This window comes from Enhydra lutris, unplaced genomic scaffold (assembly GCF_002288905.1).
Source record: "Enhydra lutris kenyoni isolate GAN:26980312 unplaced genomic scaffold, ASM228890v2 scaffoldscaffold22, whole genome shotgun sequence".
Classification (NCBI taxonomy): domain Eukaryota; kingdom Metazoa; phylum Chordata; class Mammalia; order Carnivora; family Mustelidae; genus Enhydra; species Enhydra lutris.
In genome coordinates this window covers 5,789,064-5,803,928 of record NW_019154106.1, presented here as the reverse complement: position 1 = coordinate 5,803,928, position 14,865 = coordinate 5,789,064, and the positions used below count along the sequence as shown (strand labels likewise).

The following is a 14,865-nucleotide window of genomic DNA, read 5'->3' as shown; positions in this document are numbered from 1 at the left end:
TGCCTCCCAGAAGTACACCTGCTACTTGGAGCGCTTACTCCAATCCTAGGGCCCCCACCTCAGCCCTCCGAAACTGACATTCTTCCTGCTCCTCTCAGGGCAAAAAGACAAGTAAATCATTTGGACTAAAAGGACACGAGGAAGCGAAGTTTCTCCCCACCCCCCACCTCCTCTAGAAACAAGCAGAGGACAAAATGCAGAAGCCCAAGGAGACTTTTACCCAGTGTTTCTAAGGGAGACCAAAATTAGCTGTTGAGGGCAGGAAAGGCAAGAAAATAAACAACATTCCTGTTTGGGGATGGATCTTGTACTTAGGGGCTGGAAAACCGTCCAAGAAATCAGTGGATTTGGGGGCAGCAACACGGAAGATAAAAACCAAGCTTCCCGAAGCCGGGATGTTCAGAGGGGTGGGCCCAGCGAGCCCCAGCTATTCTCAGGGCCATCTCGGGGCTCGGTCATGGCTATTTCTGACCTCAGTCCCAAAGTTCAGCTGTGAGTCTAAGGAGGTGCGTGTCCTTTGGGCAAAACAGCTTCTACCAAAAAGACCAAGACTGGGACTTGAAATGCCTGGGTTCTACGCCCACAATCGGCAGATTCCATCCTACCTACAGGGAACACTATAGGGCTGGAAGCTCTTGTGGTCCCCTCTGAAATTCCACAGGCAAGAAGGACCCATCGAAGTCATGTCATAAAGTTGTTTTACTTAAATGTTCTTTATCGTAACTGTGCCTCTCAAATGCTTTCCCAGGAACCTATATGCGTGACTTCCATCACTAGATGGCTGATGAGTGTCACTCTGGACTGAGATGGGGCTATGGTGGGACAGAAAACAGGGAGAAAAATACCGAGACCCAAGTCTGCCCAGTGAGCTTAGGGAGGAGCATTTCCAGCAGGGAAGCCCCTTGGCCCTCCTCTGCCTCCCTTTTCTGGCAGCACCGAGAGTGCTCTCCCTGAGAACTGGCTGAGGAAGCAGGTCTGGAGTTTGGATCTCTGCCCCACCCGCTGTATGACCTTGGGAAATTCACTTAACCCGGTGGATAGGTCCCCATCTTCTCTTCCATAAACTGAGGACAGTAACGGCCCTGATTTCCAGAGCGTGTAGTGAGGACTGAGTTGAGTAAAGCATGTCAAGTGCAGGGCCAGGTCCGAAATAAGAGCCGGGGACCACTGCCTGACCAACATCAAGATCAGAACCAGAGGGGCCAGTCAGCAGGGCCCGCTGACCGTAAGGCCAGAGCTGGGTGAGATCTCAGCGTCACGCAGCTTAATTTAGAACCCTAGAATTTTAGAGGAAGACGGAACCTCAGAGATCAATCTTCTCATTTTAGAGATGAGGAAAATGAGCCACAGAGAGGTTAAGCCACTGGCTCTAAGTCACAGAGCTGCTCCGTGGCAGGGCCGGCATAGAACCACATTCAAGGCATAGAACCACATTCGAGGGCTCTTTCTGCCACAGGACTGCCCGTCTCCCTACACCCTTTTTTGGAGGAGGGATATAATTTTCACATCATACAATTCACCCTTTTATAGGGGACAATTCAGCGGCTTTTAGTACCTTCACAAAGTGGTGCAGTCCTCACCATGATCTGTTCCAGAACATTCTTATCACCCCCAGAGGAAACTCCATACCCATTAGCAGTCACCTGCCCCTAGCCCCCTGCCCTCAGCCCCTGGCCCCCACTCATCTGCCTTCTGCCTCTATCCCACAGCACTTTCTTTCCGCCACTCTGCCCCACCTTCAGGATCCAGCAACTTCGTGAGCCCCAGCTCCTTCTCAGCCAGATTGAAAGCATTTTGCAGGTTATAATGTGCATTGCATTTCTTCAGTGACTCAAAATCCAGCAGATCCGGCCTACAAGGGGAGGGGATAGAGAAGGTATCAAGAGCACGTGAGCCCCTAAAGAGGAAAAGTGAAGCCACCCCTGTCTTTATCCCTGCCACCAACTCCATTTTGTCCCGAACCAGGCACCCCAAGCCCACACCCACTGCTCCCACCCACCCTGGCTCCCACCACTGCCCTCTGTGCAGCGTGGTGCCCCCACATCCCAGCTCTCATCTGAACGTTCACTCCTTGTAACTGCCGTGTAGCCCATCTCATGGTCCGTGTGGGCGTGTGCGCGCCTGAGGGCCATGAGCCCGTCCAGCCACCCGGCAGGCTCGCCGACCCCAGCCCCTCACCGGTGCTTGTGCACAATGGCGTTGAAGGCCAGCCCGTCCCTCCAGCTGGTCGTGAAGTTGTGCACATTAACATTGGGATACCTATAAATGGAGACCGGGAAGAACAGTGAGTAGGGCCTAGCCCTGGTCTGTGATTCAAGGATGGATCCCCAGCTCGTGGTTCCGGGAGCCCATCCCTCCTTTACCGCACAGCCTCGGTGCGGCCAACCCTCCAAGGCCACGGTCCCTGGGCAGCCTCACCCCGCCGTCTTCATCTGGCACCACAGCAACAGGGCGTCCTTGGCCGACTTCTTCTCCTTGTTGTCTTCTGTTTCCACACTGATGTCTTGGATCTAAAAAGGAAAGAAGGGAGCGCCTCAGTCCCCCAACAGGGGCTCCTGGAGTTATCGGAGATACTCGGAAATACACAGCAGAAAACTGCTCTTTATAGACTCTTGGAAGAAGTGTGCCGGGATAGAGCCGGAGGACTTTTCCTCCTGGGATAATGACCACAAAACATTTGAGGCAGCAGGATGGGGTCAGAAGTCAGAAGAGTAGAAAGGCCTCAAAGTGAAGGATGCTGGCTCCTCGGAGTGGGGAGTGGGGAGTGGCGAGTGGGTGGGTGAGAGCACTACCTGGGAGCTGGGTTTCCAAGGCGGCACCGATGGAGCTCTGCTCCAGGCTGGGAGGAGCACCGGGGAGTACGGAGACAACCGGGAGAACTGCTATGGTATGGGGACATTGGCCTGCCTATGCTCAGAGCATAAGAAGCAACACGGTGACTGTTTTAGGGAGGCAAGCAGAGTTGGAAGCGGACGAGTGGACCAATGACCAGGCCCCAGGTAGAGTTCTCAAACTCTCAGGGGTGAAGGTTGGTCCAGTTTGTACAATCTCCCGTCCCTTGTGGACCAACATGTGGTCCTACCACATGTGGCCAGCAAACAGACCAGGCCACGGGGGACCTGCCACAGAAGTCTAACAACACCCACACTGGTCTCTACCCCGTGGGAGGGGGAGGCTGTCTGGGTCTGGTGCTTGGATAGCACAGCAACCTCAAACACTCTATGAAGTTCTAGACCCTGCGTGTTTTCGTCGGTCACGCTGTGGACTGGTGGTGCCCGTTCGCGGTACGGCACCAATGTGTGAAGCCCACTCGGCAAGACACTGTGCCGGGCTACCTGGAACCGAAGGATGATGGTCCAGACCAGCCCAAGGGTCAGACGGTGGTTTCCGTCCACAATGTCGTGGGAGCCCATGTTTTCCAAGTGCACTTTCTGCTCCTTCAGGAACTGGAGGGCCTTGTCCACATTCTCCAGGCAGTGGATCCGCATGCGGCCTTTGGTGGGCTTTGGCTGTTAAGGGATAGGGGACACAACAACATGGGACTGTGGGCCTCCTCCTCTTTCCCTCTCAGCCTTCTCAGGACCCTGCTCTACGCGCCTTCCCCGTGACCCGCGTTGGGAACGCGGGTACAGCCCTCAAGCCTGGGCCCAAGTTCAGGAGCCAAAGTGCAGTTTCCAGAAGTGGCTTGGGCAGATTAAGATTCCCAAGGGAATTAATTGCACCCAGAGTGGGTGGGAAAAGAAAAGATTTCAATGGGGCCACTGTTCCTGTCTCCGTGAAGCAATGCTCTTATTTAATCCAGGCGGCAAAGCCTCTCAGAACGAAACCATCTTCTGAGCAGAGGGCAGCCAACTACTTCCCGCTCTGCGCCGTCACTCCTCTAAGGGCGACACCCAGCTTGTCCTCCTGACCACTGTTTCTTGGGCTCCCTCCTCCCTCTGTGACCACAGCTCACCAATGTCTCTCCCGAGAGCACCTCGAGGAGCCTCAGGAGGTTACGTCCATCCCGGAGGTCACTGTACAGGTCTCCCACCCGGCATGTCACCCGGGCCAGGTGCGAGTTCACCCACTTGGTGAAGGTTTTCTTCTGCACAGCTTCTCGCTCATCTGCGGCAGCAACAAGGGGTCATTTCTGTCCTTCAAGTACAGTGCACCTGCTTCTAAACACCAGCTGACGGGGTTGGGAGGCTGGGGGACCTGGAAGTGAGGTCTAGGAAGGAGGAGGGGCAGGAAAACGCCTGAGACAAAATCCCTGACTTAAAAAGCAGGGAATAAAGAAATTGGGATGAGCTCATAGGGTAAAAAAGAGAAATGAGCAAACAGGCTTTGAGAAGAAAGGAGGAAAGAAATTAGAAGCAGTGAGACATGCGGGGAAGGGCTGGGATCTGGGATCAGGGCTGTCCTGTAACAGTGGAGAGACACTGTTATCATCAGTCTTGCTGTCCTCATCTGTTAAATGGGCATACTGCTTGACTTTCCACTTCAACCCGTGACTGTTGACAAAATGAGACAATGTACGTCAGCTGCCCCGCACACATGATGGGCTGCTCCTTGATGAGTTACAGTTATCCGGGCATGATCTAACCCGAAGGAGAGACCCAGAGCTCTCGGAAGCAGCAGGAGGCGTGGCCATTCTCTTTGCTGACGGACAGGGCGTGGACTTAAATGACACCAGCCGCTCTTCCAAGTGGTCATTAGAAGGACAAGACATTACAGAGGCTCTAGCCTCCTGAGTCAGCTTGTTCTCCTGGGATAATTTAAAGAAAAGATGGGGCTCCTCTACTTCTGGGGTGGGTTCATTCAGTTCATTCAGGGCTACAGTGGGATCCAGTCCTGGGACAGCAACATCCCAACGCTAAGACGGAAAACAATCCTGAAGGTTGGGAATAAGGAAAACACTGAGCCCAGGACACACAGAGGGGATAAAACAGGCAGAGTTGGGTGCGGATCTCAAAGAAGGTGAGGAAATGCCTTGCTGCCTGGTCCACAGGACAGGCTGCTGATGAAGCATGCTTTCTAGGTTCCACAGGAAAATTTAACATTTTAGACGTTATAAATGACAAAGTGAGGGAAGAGGGTCTGGCCACTCGGATTTCTGCCCGTTTCCCCCACAGGAGCCCAGTGCGAGGACCCAATCCAAGGGGCTGGGGCCTGAAAAGTCACTTTTGTTTCCCTTCTCAGCCCCAGCATCTCAGAAACCGAAAAGACCCATCCCTGAATTTCACATTCCTGTGCACCTCACCCATAAAATAAAACGACACACCCACGTCTATTCCTGTCTCTCTTACCTCCAAGCCCCGTACCTAAGCCAGCCTCCTCCAGGTCCTAACAACTACACCAGCAGGCCCCTGCTCTGTGGGCCTCCTTTCAGGGTCTCCAGGCCCTGCCTGAGCCCGACACTGCTCAGAGCACCGGCCATGGCTGGAGGCGTGAAGATGGCCCTGATGCCAGGCACACTGGGGTGAGGCCATTCTGGCCTACAGGTAGAAAAAGAGAGGAAGACCGAATCCGTAGCAGCTAGGAGAAAACTGGGCAAAGCCAAGGCCCAGAGATAAAGCATCACTTTACAAGGTTGTCCACAACATCCACAGGCACCACCCCCCCAAACTCAGTGGTCCTGGAAATACACTGAAATATCGGTGCCAGGATGAACACAGACCTGCCCGTCGGCACCAACTCCCTTTGACACACTCCCTGGTTTACACACACACACACACACACACACACACAGCTCCAGACACCCACTCAGAAACCCAGGGCCACAGGGACAAACCCTGGGTGGCTCGGCCTCCTGGGTGACCGCCGTCTCTCCTAACAGCCATCCCAGCAGGTGCTTCTCCTCCAAACCCTCCGCGGGGACAGCGAACGGGCTCGGTGCTGACGCGGGCTCGGCCACCACGCTCAGGCCCCTTCTTCCAGGGGGGGCCCAAGCCTTTTCCGACTCTGCCGGCGCCCATGGGTTGGGTCCCTCGTACTCGTAGTCAGTCCCCGCGCACACGGTCTCCCGACACAGATGGCGGGTGCCTCCCCGGCTTTGCTCGGGCCCCTCGGTCCCGGGGCCCCCGGGCGCGGCCGCTCACCTTGAAGCTGCTTGAAGCGGCCTTCCAGCACGCTGGCGTACTGCGCCGGGTTGATGAAGGCGGCCGGCGACAGCAGGAGGCCCCCCGGGCTCTGAGCCCCCTCCACGGCCTCATAGTAGAAGTCGCCCGCGCCGTTGAGGCCGGGCCCGTGCGCCCCGCTCACCCCGTTCCCATTCATGCCGCCCGCTGCCTCTCACGCGGCCCGGGGCCCGCCGTCCATGCCCTGCCCGCGCCGCGCGCCACGGCTCGGCTCCGCGTCTCCCCCCTGCCCCACCGCAGCGCGGGGTCCCGAGCGCCCGGGCTCCCGGCGGGGAGTCGGTCCGAAGGCAGGGGACGTGTCGCGGAGCGGCGGGAAGCCGAGCGCCGGCCGTCTGAGCGCCCGAGCTCCGGGGCCCGTGGGCAGAGCACACCTGGCTGCGGCGAGGGGAGACCGAGGCGGCTCCCGACAAACAGGTCGGACGGTGCCGGGGGAGGGGCGGGAGGCGGGGCGCGGCTCGCGGCGGCGGCGGGCCCGGCCCTGCGCCGCGAACAGGGAACCGCCGGCGCCTTGCGGACCGGCCCCCCGCCCCCCGGGCCCCAGCTGCTCAAGCGCGGGTCCCCGAAGCAAACTCCTGCCTCTCGAAGGTCTGCAGGTGGGACAAGGATGGTCCCCTCTTGGGGTGACGGTAGGAGGTCCCCCCTTCAGGACCTGAGCTCTGGTCCCCAGCTCGGAGGGCAGAGAAAGAAAAATCCCTGGAGAGGTGAAACCAGCTCCGTAGGTGCGGGACACTCTTGCTGGGCTGTTGCTTAAGTTCTCTTATCTGTGAAATTGGTGTTCCAGTCTTCCCCATTTGTTTGTCACCGCCTCTGGTTCCCGTCCCTCCCTTGGCACAAGGCTCACCAAGCCCTCCTCAGCCAGGCTATCCCTGGCCCCCAGTGCATCCCACTGCTGGGACATCTGCCAGATTCGCTTCCGATCTCTCCCTGGGCTTCAGCTCATGTCCCTTACAGGCTACTCTTGGTCTCTCCTGTCTTCATTCATTATTTCTCTGACACCTGCTGGTGCGAGGGGCCGTGCTAGGTGAAGCCCACACAGGAGAGCCCGGTTTGGTGGTGGAGAAATCACAGCTCAAGGTGGCATGTGTCACTTGGGCTACAAACATGGGGACAGTCCTGGGTGGCATGTGGCATGTGCACAGACATCATGACCCCAAAACCGGGGTACCAGAGAAACTTCTCCTCAAAGAGGTGACATTGTCCACAACCCACTGTTCTGTCTTCTCTTGTCTACAAAAACACTGAAATGAGTATTTCACACGCCAGCCTGAGACTCAGCCAGAAGGGCAGAGAGGTTGGGGAGAAAATACACGATGAGGGCTTCCCAGACCTAAGGCCACCACACAAGGGTCCTGGGATGCTGCGCTGCTGGAGAAGAATTACCTGGAGAGCTTTTTAAAAATCCTCATTTCTGGACCATATATGGGTCCAACGATCCTAATTCAGTGTGTCTAGGAGGGGGCTTTGGGACGTGGATTTGTAAAACTGTCCCTGGGTTATCCTATAAAAAGTGCTGCCCGGTTTGGGAACCACCCCCTCAGTGTCTCCCCTCTCCCAGGAGGCCACCCACTCATGCTGGGGGCACTGCCTGCGATGGCAGGGCGTGGTTGTGGCATCCTCCCATGGCATGGGGCTGGGAGGCCAGCAGGTCGGTGGAAGAGATGAGGGTGGGACGGAGGAGGGAAGCCAGACGGGGTGGGTGGCCTTAGGGTGTGTGGGTGACTCAGCCCCACGCCAGCCAGCCAGCCGCTGATGGTGTCAGGTGGCAGCTGCACTCTTGTTGCCATGACAACTCCTCCCCGGAACGCAGGGAGGCCCGTCAGACGGGTTTGTTTGTGCTCAGCGGAGCTGAGGGAAGAGCCCAGGCCATAGGGGAGGGCAGAGGAAGAGGTGGGTTGAGAACAAACCCGGGAGAATGGGTGGCTACAGAAACCAGCGGCGGGTGGAGGGAACCTGCTTCAGGGAACAGGTAGACGGAAATAATGGGAGGAACAGGAGGCAGGTGGAAGGAACAGGTGGGGAAGGAAGGGGGAGGGTAATGGACTGGAGAGATAACAGGTGTGACAGGTGACAGGGAAAACCAAGGAAGGCCCAACGAGAGGATGAAAGGTAAGGGACAGATGGGTGGAGATGGCAGGACTAAATGCGAAAGAGTTAAAGACCATGACTCAGGGACAGAGGGGAACAGAGCTGAGTCTTGTGTTTGGGGAAGGGAAGATGGGGAACATTTTGGACTGAATGAAGTTTGTTCTTGGCGCTGCAGTTGGGGACCAGGGGCTTGACGGGGTAATCTGAATCAGCTGGCAGCTTAGAAAGAAAGTTGGTCTTCCTGTGACATTGGAGGACTCTCCCTGACTAGCTTCTCTCCCCAGCCTCCTCAGCATCTCCCCTGGCCCTCCCCTGACCTCACCTGCCAGGGCCTTAATGCGAGACCTCTCGAAGAGGCGGGCTGAGCTGCTGTCATTGTCCCAGTCCGAATCGGGCAGGTCCCAGCGGTTGTTGATGTCGCTGTACTGGCCCTGGATCTCCAAGCTGTCGAAGTCTGTGGGTGACAGGGTGCTGCTCATGGTGGTAGGTGGCCTCCTGCTCCTGCAAGGGGGAACGTGGCTGGTGAGGGGCATCTCAGGACCACTGAACCCACTACTCACCATGTCCTTCTCTCCTCTTGCCCTAGATCTGCTCCACTCTCCTGAGGGCCAAAGGCTGTGGTTGGTTTCTCTGTCAACGGAGATCAGCCCCTAGTGGGAGAGGGGAAGCCACGGTGGGGAAGCAGAGGGACAGGAACCCAAGAGATGAACATGGAGGGAGACAGGAAGGCAAGAGTGTCTCAGAGTGCTGTGGCAGAGAAAACAGGCTCCAGGGAGGGACAGTGGACGAAGCTGGGGACTGAAAATGACGATGGCTAACAGCATGGCTCGGGAGGGCGGTGCGCAAACCAGGGTAGCACAGGAAGCAGACGTAGGACCCCAGTCTAAACTAGAGTTCTTTCATTTCGTGGTTCCACAAACTGCTCTGAGCTCCCACTCCACATAAGATGACCTCTTATACCCAGTACGTGATCTGAGATGAAAAGACCCTAATCCTGGGGGCGCCTGGGTGGCTCAGTGGGTTAAGCCGCTGCCTTCGGCTCAGGTCATGATCTCAGGGTCCTGGGATCGAGCCCCGCATCGGGCTCTCTGCTCGGCAGGGAGCCTGCTTCCTCCTCTCTCTCTACCTGCCTCTCTGCCTGCTTGTGATCTCTCTCTGTCAAATAAATAAATAAATAAATCTTTAAAAAAAAAAAAAAAAAAGACCCTAATCCTGCTCTCCAGCTGAGATGGATTTAGAATACACCAGGAAGCCTGTGATGCACTCTCAGGTAAGTATAGACAAAGTGCCCAGGAGTTCAGAGGAGGACATGGTATGGTTCTCTCCCCCTTTGTTTCCTTTTGTTTGCTGCAGGAATACCTGACAGGTGCTAGGTAAATGTGAGATGTGGCCCTGCTATGTACATGTGTCACCTCACCACAACCCTTACGGGGCAAGGTTCATTGTCATCCCCACTCATAGAGGAAGCTGCACGGTGAAAGTTAAGTCATGGTTCAAGGTCACGCAGCTGGAAGGAGCAGAGCTGGGTTTCAAAGAGAGATTCTTTCTGACTTTGGGGAACAAGCTCCCAATCATAACACCTCGAGCATCCTGGAGCCCTTCGGAGCTCCCTGGGAAGCATCAGCAGCTGGGGCTCCCTTCAAGGGCCCAGGCTAGGGAAATTAGGACCACATATGCTTACCAGCACTACTCATGGGTTTACGTTATGCAAACTCTGTCCTTCTCAAAACTAACAAAGGAGATTCAGATTAGCTGCTCGAGATTTAAAAAACCCCTCTGCTGTCCAATTTCTTATATATTTCAGCATTCAGCAGCCATTCAAGGGAATGGAGGGGGCTGGATCTGCAACTTCATTAGAACCCCAAGTATGCATTTCTCATTTTCCTAGTAATTTTCAAACATGAAGACATTTTAACCCTTAGCACTACTTCCTAGGCTGAAGGCTATGATATTGGCTGTCTCTGGTTCTGGGAGGGTGGACAGGAGGACCTCATGTGTAGTTTGGGGGAAAGGAGAAGGGATAGGTGGTGAGTTGTGGAGGGGGGGTAGGGAGGTGTGTTCCCCTGGGCACGCGAAAGCAGAACTTGGCTTCTGTCATTAACTGGTTCCGTGAAGCTGAACCTGACCCTGACCCACAGGAAGCCAGGATTGTCGGCCCCTCCCCTTTCTCTCAAAGAGAAATCAGGCACAAGGATTTCCCTGGGAGTAGCATTAATGAGGTGTGAGGGAGCTATGGTCTAAGGCTCCTAGACTGGGTTTCGCATTGCCTGTAATAGGGAAAAGAGCTTAATTTCCACTAGCTGGGACACCTTTCTCCTTTAAAATTCATCATTTCTCTTAATCCCCAACAGATTCTTTGAATTTACTCTGTAAATATTTATATAAAAATAAATTCTAGGGCAGAATTGAGTCACCCTGAGCAAAAAGTGCTGTGGGCAAGGTGTGACCTGAACTAGAGTCACCTAATGCTGGCAGGCACTGAACAGGGAAGGAGCCTAAGGCCCCGAACTGGTACCAACTCCATTTTTTTCAGCCATTCAGGTCCAGGCTTCCTTGCCAGTAGCCATGCTCACACTTAGCTCTGGGATTGACATTTCCAGCACTCACATGCTCTCTACATAGACCTCCCCACAAAAAGTCCTATATACATACAATGCCCTCCAGCCTTCTGTTTCCATAACCCTTTTTCCTTTTATCAGGAGTCACAGAACCTACTAAAGCCAGCCCCCAGGCCTATGGCTGATAAACTTGTTTAAAAAGGACTAATTTGGGGGGTACTTGGCTGGCTCATTCAGAAGAGCATGTGACTCCTGATCTCAGGGTCATGAGTTCAAGCCCCAAGTTGGGTATAGAGATTACTTAACAAATAAAACTAAAAGAAAACAAAAAGAAACAAACAAAAAACACAACTGATTTTGGATTCTTTTAGGTGGGCTTGGCACTTTCCAGTTCTCTACAGACTTCACCATTCCCTTTCTCCTTCCCAGCCATGTCACATATATATTTTTTTAAGATTTTATTTATTTATTTGACAGATAGAGATCACAAGTAGGCAGAGAGGCAGGCAGACAGAGAGGAGGAAGCAGGCTCCCTGCTAAGCAGAGAGCCTGATGTGGGGCTTGATCCCAGGGCCCTGGGATCATGACCTGAGCTGAAGGCAGAGGCTTTAACCCACTAAGCCCACCCAGGCACCCCTATGTCACATATTTTTGTCACCTCTGGGACCCTGAAGACCTCGAGATTCTTAAATCTTCCTTTATATCTTAGTACTACCAAAGAGCAGACACTTAAAGAGATAGACTAACTGACTCTGTCTCCAAACCACTGTGTGTCCTTGGGGGCCCCATAACCTGCACAAAACTTAAACATGTATTACTCTGGCTTCCTTTTGGTGATCCAACCTGGTCCTCCCGTAGTGGGACCCAGGCGAGGGATCCAGACCTCCCAGCGAGGTCTGGCTATTAGAGCCTCTCCATGGAATCCTATAATTTCGGAGAGAAAGTATGGATTTGGAATCTCCCCTCCTCCCAAATAAAAATTCAGCCACTTAAATGCTCCTTTGGCCAAGTCAAATTTTGACACACATGCTTTGTGTCCTGAGTTCCCAGGGATGCCGTCAGATAGATAAGGAACCAGGATGGCGCTGGTGTCCTTCAAATACGGATCTCTCTAGGGCCACATGTTGGGATTCCAAGGAGTTGGTTCCCATGGACTTGCATGTGAATGGTGCTCTCTGGTGTTGTTCAGTGCTGTGGCCTCTGAGGTTTGGTTGACAAGCATTTGCGCTCTGCAGTCCCTGGCCTTTGGGACAATACTCTGTGTTCTCTGTCCCCTGCTGCCATCTCCAGATTCCTACAGTTCTCTATGGAGTTTCTTTACATAGATCCTGCTCTGAGTTCTTTCACTGAGTACATCACTCCTCACCTATGATCTGGGTCTCCATACTCACATCTGCTTAGTCTGCCTGTCCACCAGACTCATGACCCCTGTGTCTCTGTATGCTGGAGAATCCTCAGCCTCATTCTCCCCATGGATTCCCAAACTCTGGCAACAGGACGGCACGGCAGCTAATCCAGATTACAGTTCCACCGGAACCTTATTCTTAGCCACTGACCTCGAGGCCAGGCCCAAGTAGTTTACATTGTTCACGCTAGAATAAAGCCAGCTCCCACCAGCTGCAAGCCTGGGGGTCCTGCTGGATTCTCCACCGGCTGCTACTGGATTCAGCTGCGAGCCGGTCCTCAAGGGCAGCCGCCTGGCTATAGCCTGTCTTGTACCCTAATTCCTCCTCTGGCCGCATACTGCTCCTGATTAAGCCTTTGCCTCCCTCAGAGACAGTTGATGGTTCTCTCCTCTGCACTCCCACAGCACTTGGGAGAGAAGCTATTATTGCCCCCATCACATTGTATTACACTTGGTTGTTTATGAGCCTCTCTGCGTGCTCCATTTTTAACCCATGGAGGACAAGGGCTGTGTCTTACTCATGTTCGTCTTTTCCAAGCCCGGTACAAGAGGCATTCAGTAAAGAAATTGTGAATGACTCGACCATAACTCTTTTTTCTTCTTTCTTTCTTTTTCTTTTTCTGCCAGCCAATTAATGTCTTTCTTAGAGCTGGAGAAAAACACAAGGAAAGAATAAAAATGGGATTGGAGGAGACCCTCTGTTGAAGTACTCTCAGGGTTAAACTCTATAGTTCAGGATGAGGGATTCTCCAACTTGCATGAATTACAATGACCTGGAGGCTATTAAAACACAGACCACTGGGCCCTGACCCCCTTGTCCCCCTCCTCCCTTACCCCCCCCCACAAGGTTTCTGATTCAGTAGATCTGGGGTGGGGCCCAGGACCCTGCTTTTCCTACTTGTTCCCAGAGGACACTAAAGACCTGATTTGAGGGCACCGTTGTCCAAAGATGAGGAGCGATAGAATTGGCTAGGGGAGCTATGAGGACTGAAGAGACACCAAGTTTCGGGGGTGAGGGTGATCCGAGGTTAACTTCTGGGTGGGTTCAGGCTCTATCCAATGCTAAACTCAAAATGTAACTTCTCTGAGAAACTCCAAGACCCACAAAGAACCAGAAGCGTCAGGCGATGAGAGAGAAAATGAAGACAGTGTGAACTCTGGATCTAATGAGACAAATAGATCTGAGGCCCTGACACAGGCGAATCACAGATGTGCAGAAGAAGGACGAGATGGCTGGAGATGTGATGGGCGGTGGGGGGAGTAGAGTTGACCAAATGACAGCAGGGTGAGTAACAGATGAGAATAAATGGAGACCTTGGCCAAATAAAAATCTTAGACTCAAAGTCTGAGTGGACCGGCAGAGACATAAAAGGAAAAAGGGATTACAAATAAACTCAGGGCTCCTAGGAGGGCAAAAGAAAGACACACTCAGGGCAGAGACCCTTGCAGAGAAAAACACCTTAACACCGTTTCCCGGTGAAACGCAGGGACTCTCCTCCACGGAACTTAAGGACCAGGCTGAAGAGTGGCACTAAATTGTTGTTTGATCCTCTCTGGAATCCTCCACTCAGGGCAGAATTATTCAGACTAATTTTCACTCCCTTGCTATGCCCCTCCCCCAAGCCTGCACCGGCTGGGTTACATCAGTTTCTCCAAGGGACAAATCTAAGATCCCTAATAACTTTTCCCTCTCTAAACCTTTCCTCTTCCGAATTGACCAAGAGCTTGGTCCAGCACCCGACGCATATTTGGAACTCACTCTGCCCCTTTCACCTTCAAGGAAAACTGGTTCGTGGATGCCCTGCCCGTGCCTGCCTGAACTGACCGGCTCGCCAGAGCTGGAACCGCGGCGGCTCGAGGGAGAGGAGCAGGGCGGCGGAGAAGCAACCCGCGGAGACAACATGCAGCAGGTTAGGAAAGGGACAAGCCCGCGGCGCAGCCGAGCATGCAACGCCACGGGGTCAGTGGGGTGAAGTCGTCCCGCGCCAGAGTGGACAGTAAATGCCCACCGTGGTGCTGGAGTTGGAACACCCCAGCGCGGAGGCCTTGCGGGGTAGTTGTGTGCGGGGCGGACTCTAAGCCGTCCGATGTCCCGGCCACGGAAACAGCTTCCGCCGCTCCTTCCCCACCGCCCGAAGGGGCTGCATGCTCCCTCTACCAGCGTTCTGGCCGTGTCCCCTCTCACACACAGTCAGGAAGCATAAAGGGGCGCATGGAGCTAGCTACCAAAGAGGCGAGGAGGAGCACCCCGGCTCCCGAGGGAAGCCCCCAGCAAGCTCCGGAGGGGGAGCCGGGCGCCCGCACACGCCGGGCACAGACGGCAGAGCGTGTCCGAAGCACCTGGATCAGCGCCGGCGGTCGGCGGAGGAGCCGCAGCCACCGGAACAGCCGGCGCTGTCACACACTCTCCGAGCACAGCCGGCCCGAGCCCTCAACGCGTTTGTCAGCCGCAACTCTTGCAAGACTCTACGCTCCGCTCCGGAAAGGCCCGCGTTCCCCACGCCTCGACCCTCACCCCCGGTACCTGGGTGGCTGGCACATGACTCTCCATCCTGTCCCCCGGACCGGGCGGGAGCGAGGGCCAGGCGCCGCATCCTCCCTCCCCGGCTCCCGCGGCCGGCCCCGAGCCCCGACCCCGACCCCAACCCCGCCGCCCGCACGCGGCCGCACAAAGCGCGCCGCCCCGCCGCCGGGACAA

The 14,865-nt window shown here is 54.8% G+C and overlaps 2 protein-coding genes across 3 annotated transcripts in view; one reads left to right on the top strand and one right to left on the bottom strand.

Moving 5' to 3' along the window:
• Positions 1 to 14,865, bottom strand: part of LOC111149653 (spectrin beta, non-erythrocytic 2) — a 37,315-nt gene that overhangs the window by 21,288 nt on the left and 1,162 nt on the right. Inside the window, exons 1-7 of one of the 2 annotated variants that reach the window (XM_022506852.1) lie at positions 8,794 to 8,825; positions 8,527 to 8,708; positions 3,956 to 4,107; positions 3,336 to 3,509; positions 2,419 to 2,510; positions 2,179 to 2,259; positions 1,737 to 1,852 (exon numbers count right to left, since the gene is read on the bottom strand). In XM_022506852.1, the coding sequence (XP_022362560.1) occupies positions 1,737 to 1,852; positions 2,179 to 2,259; positions 2,419 to 2,510; positions 3,336 to 3,509; positions 3,956 to 4,107; positions 8,527 to 8,683 (772 nt within the window). In that variant the 5' untranslated portion in view covers positions 8,684 to 8,708; positions 8,794 to 8,825. Of the gene's footprint in view, positions 1 to 1,736; positions 1,853 to 2,178; positions 2,260 to 2,418; positions 2,511 to 3,335; positions 3,510 to 3,955; positions 4,108 to 8,526; positions 8,709 to 8,793; positions 8,826 to 14,865 lie in introns of those variants that run through there. The other variant, XM_022506851.1, reaches the window with a different exon arrangement.
• Positions 13,775 to 14,865, top strand: part of LOC111149654 (chromosome unknown C11orf80 homolog) — a 135,289-nt gene continuing 134,198 nt past the window's right edge. The window contains exon 1 of the mRNA XM_022506853.1: positions 13,775 to 14,077. Within this exon, the coding sequence (XP_022362561.1) occupies positions 13,775 to 14,077 (303 nt within the window). The remainder of the gene's footprint in view (positions 14,078 to 14,865) is intronic.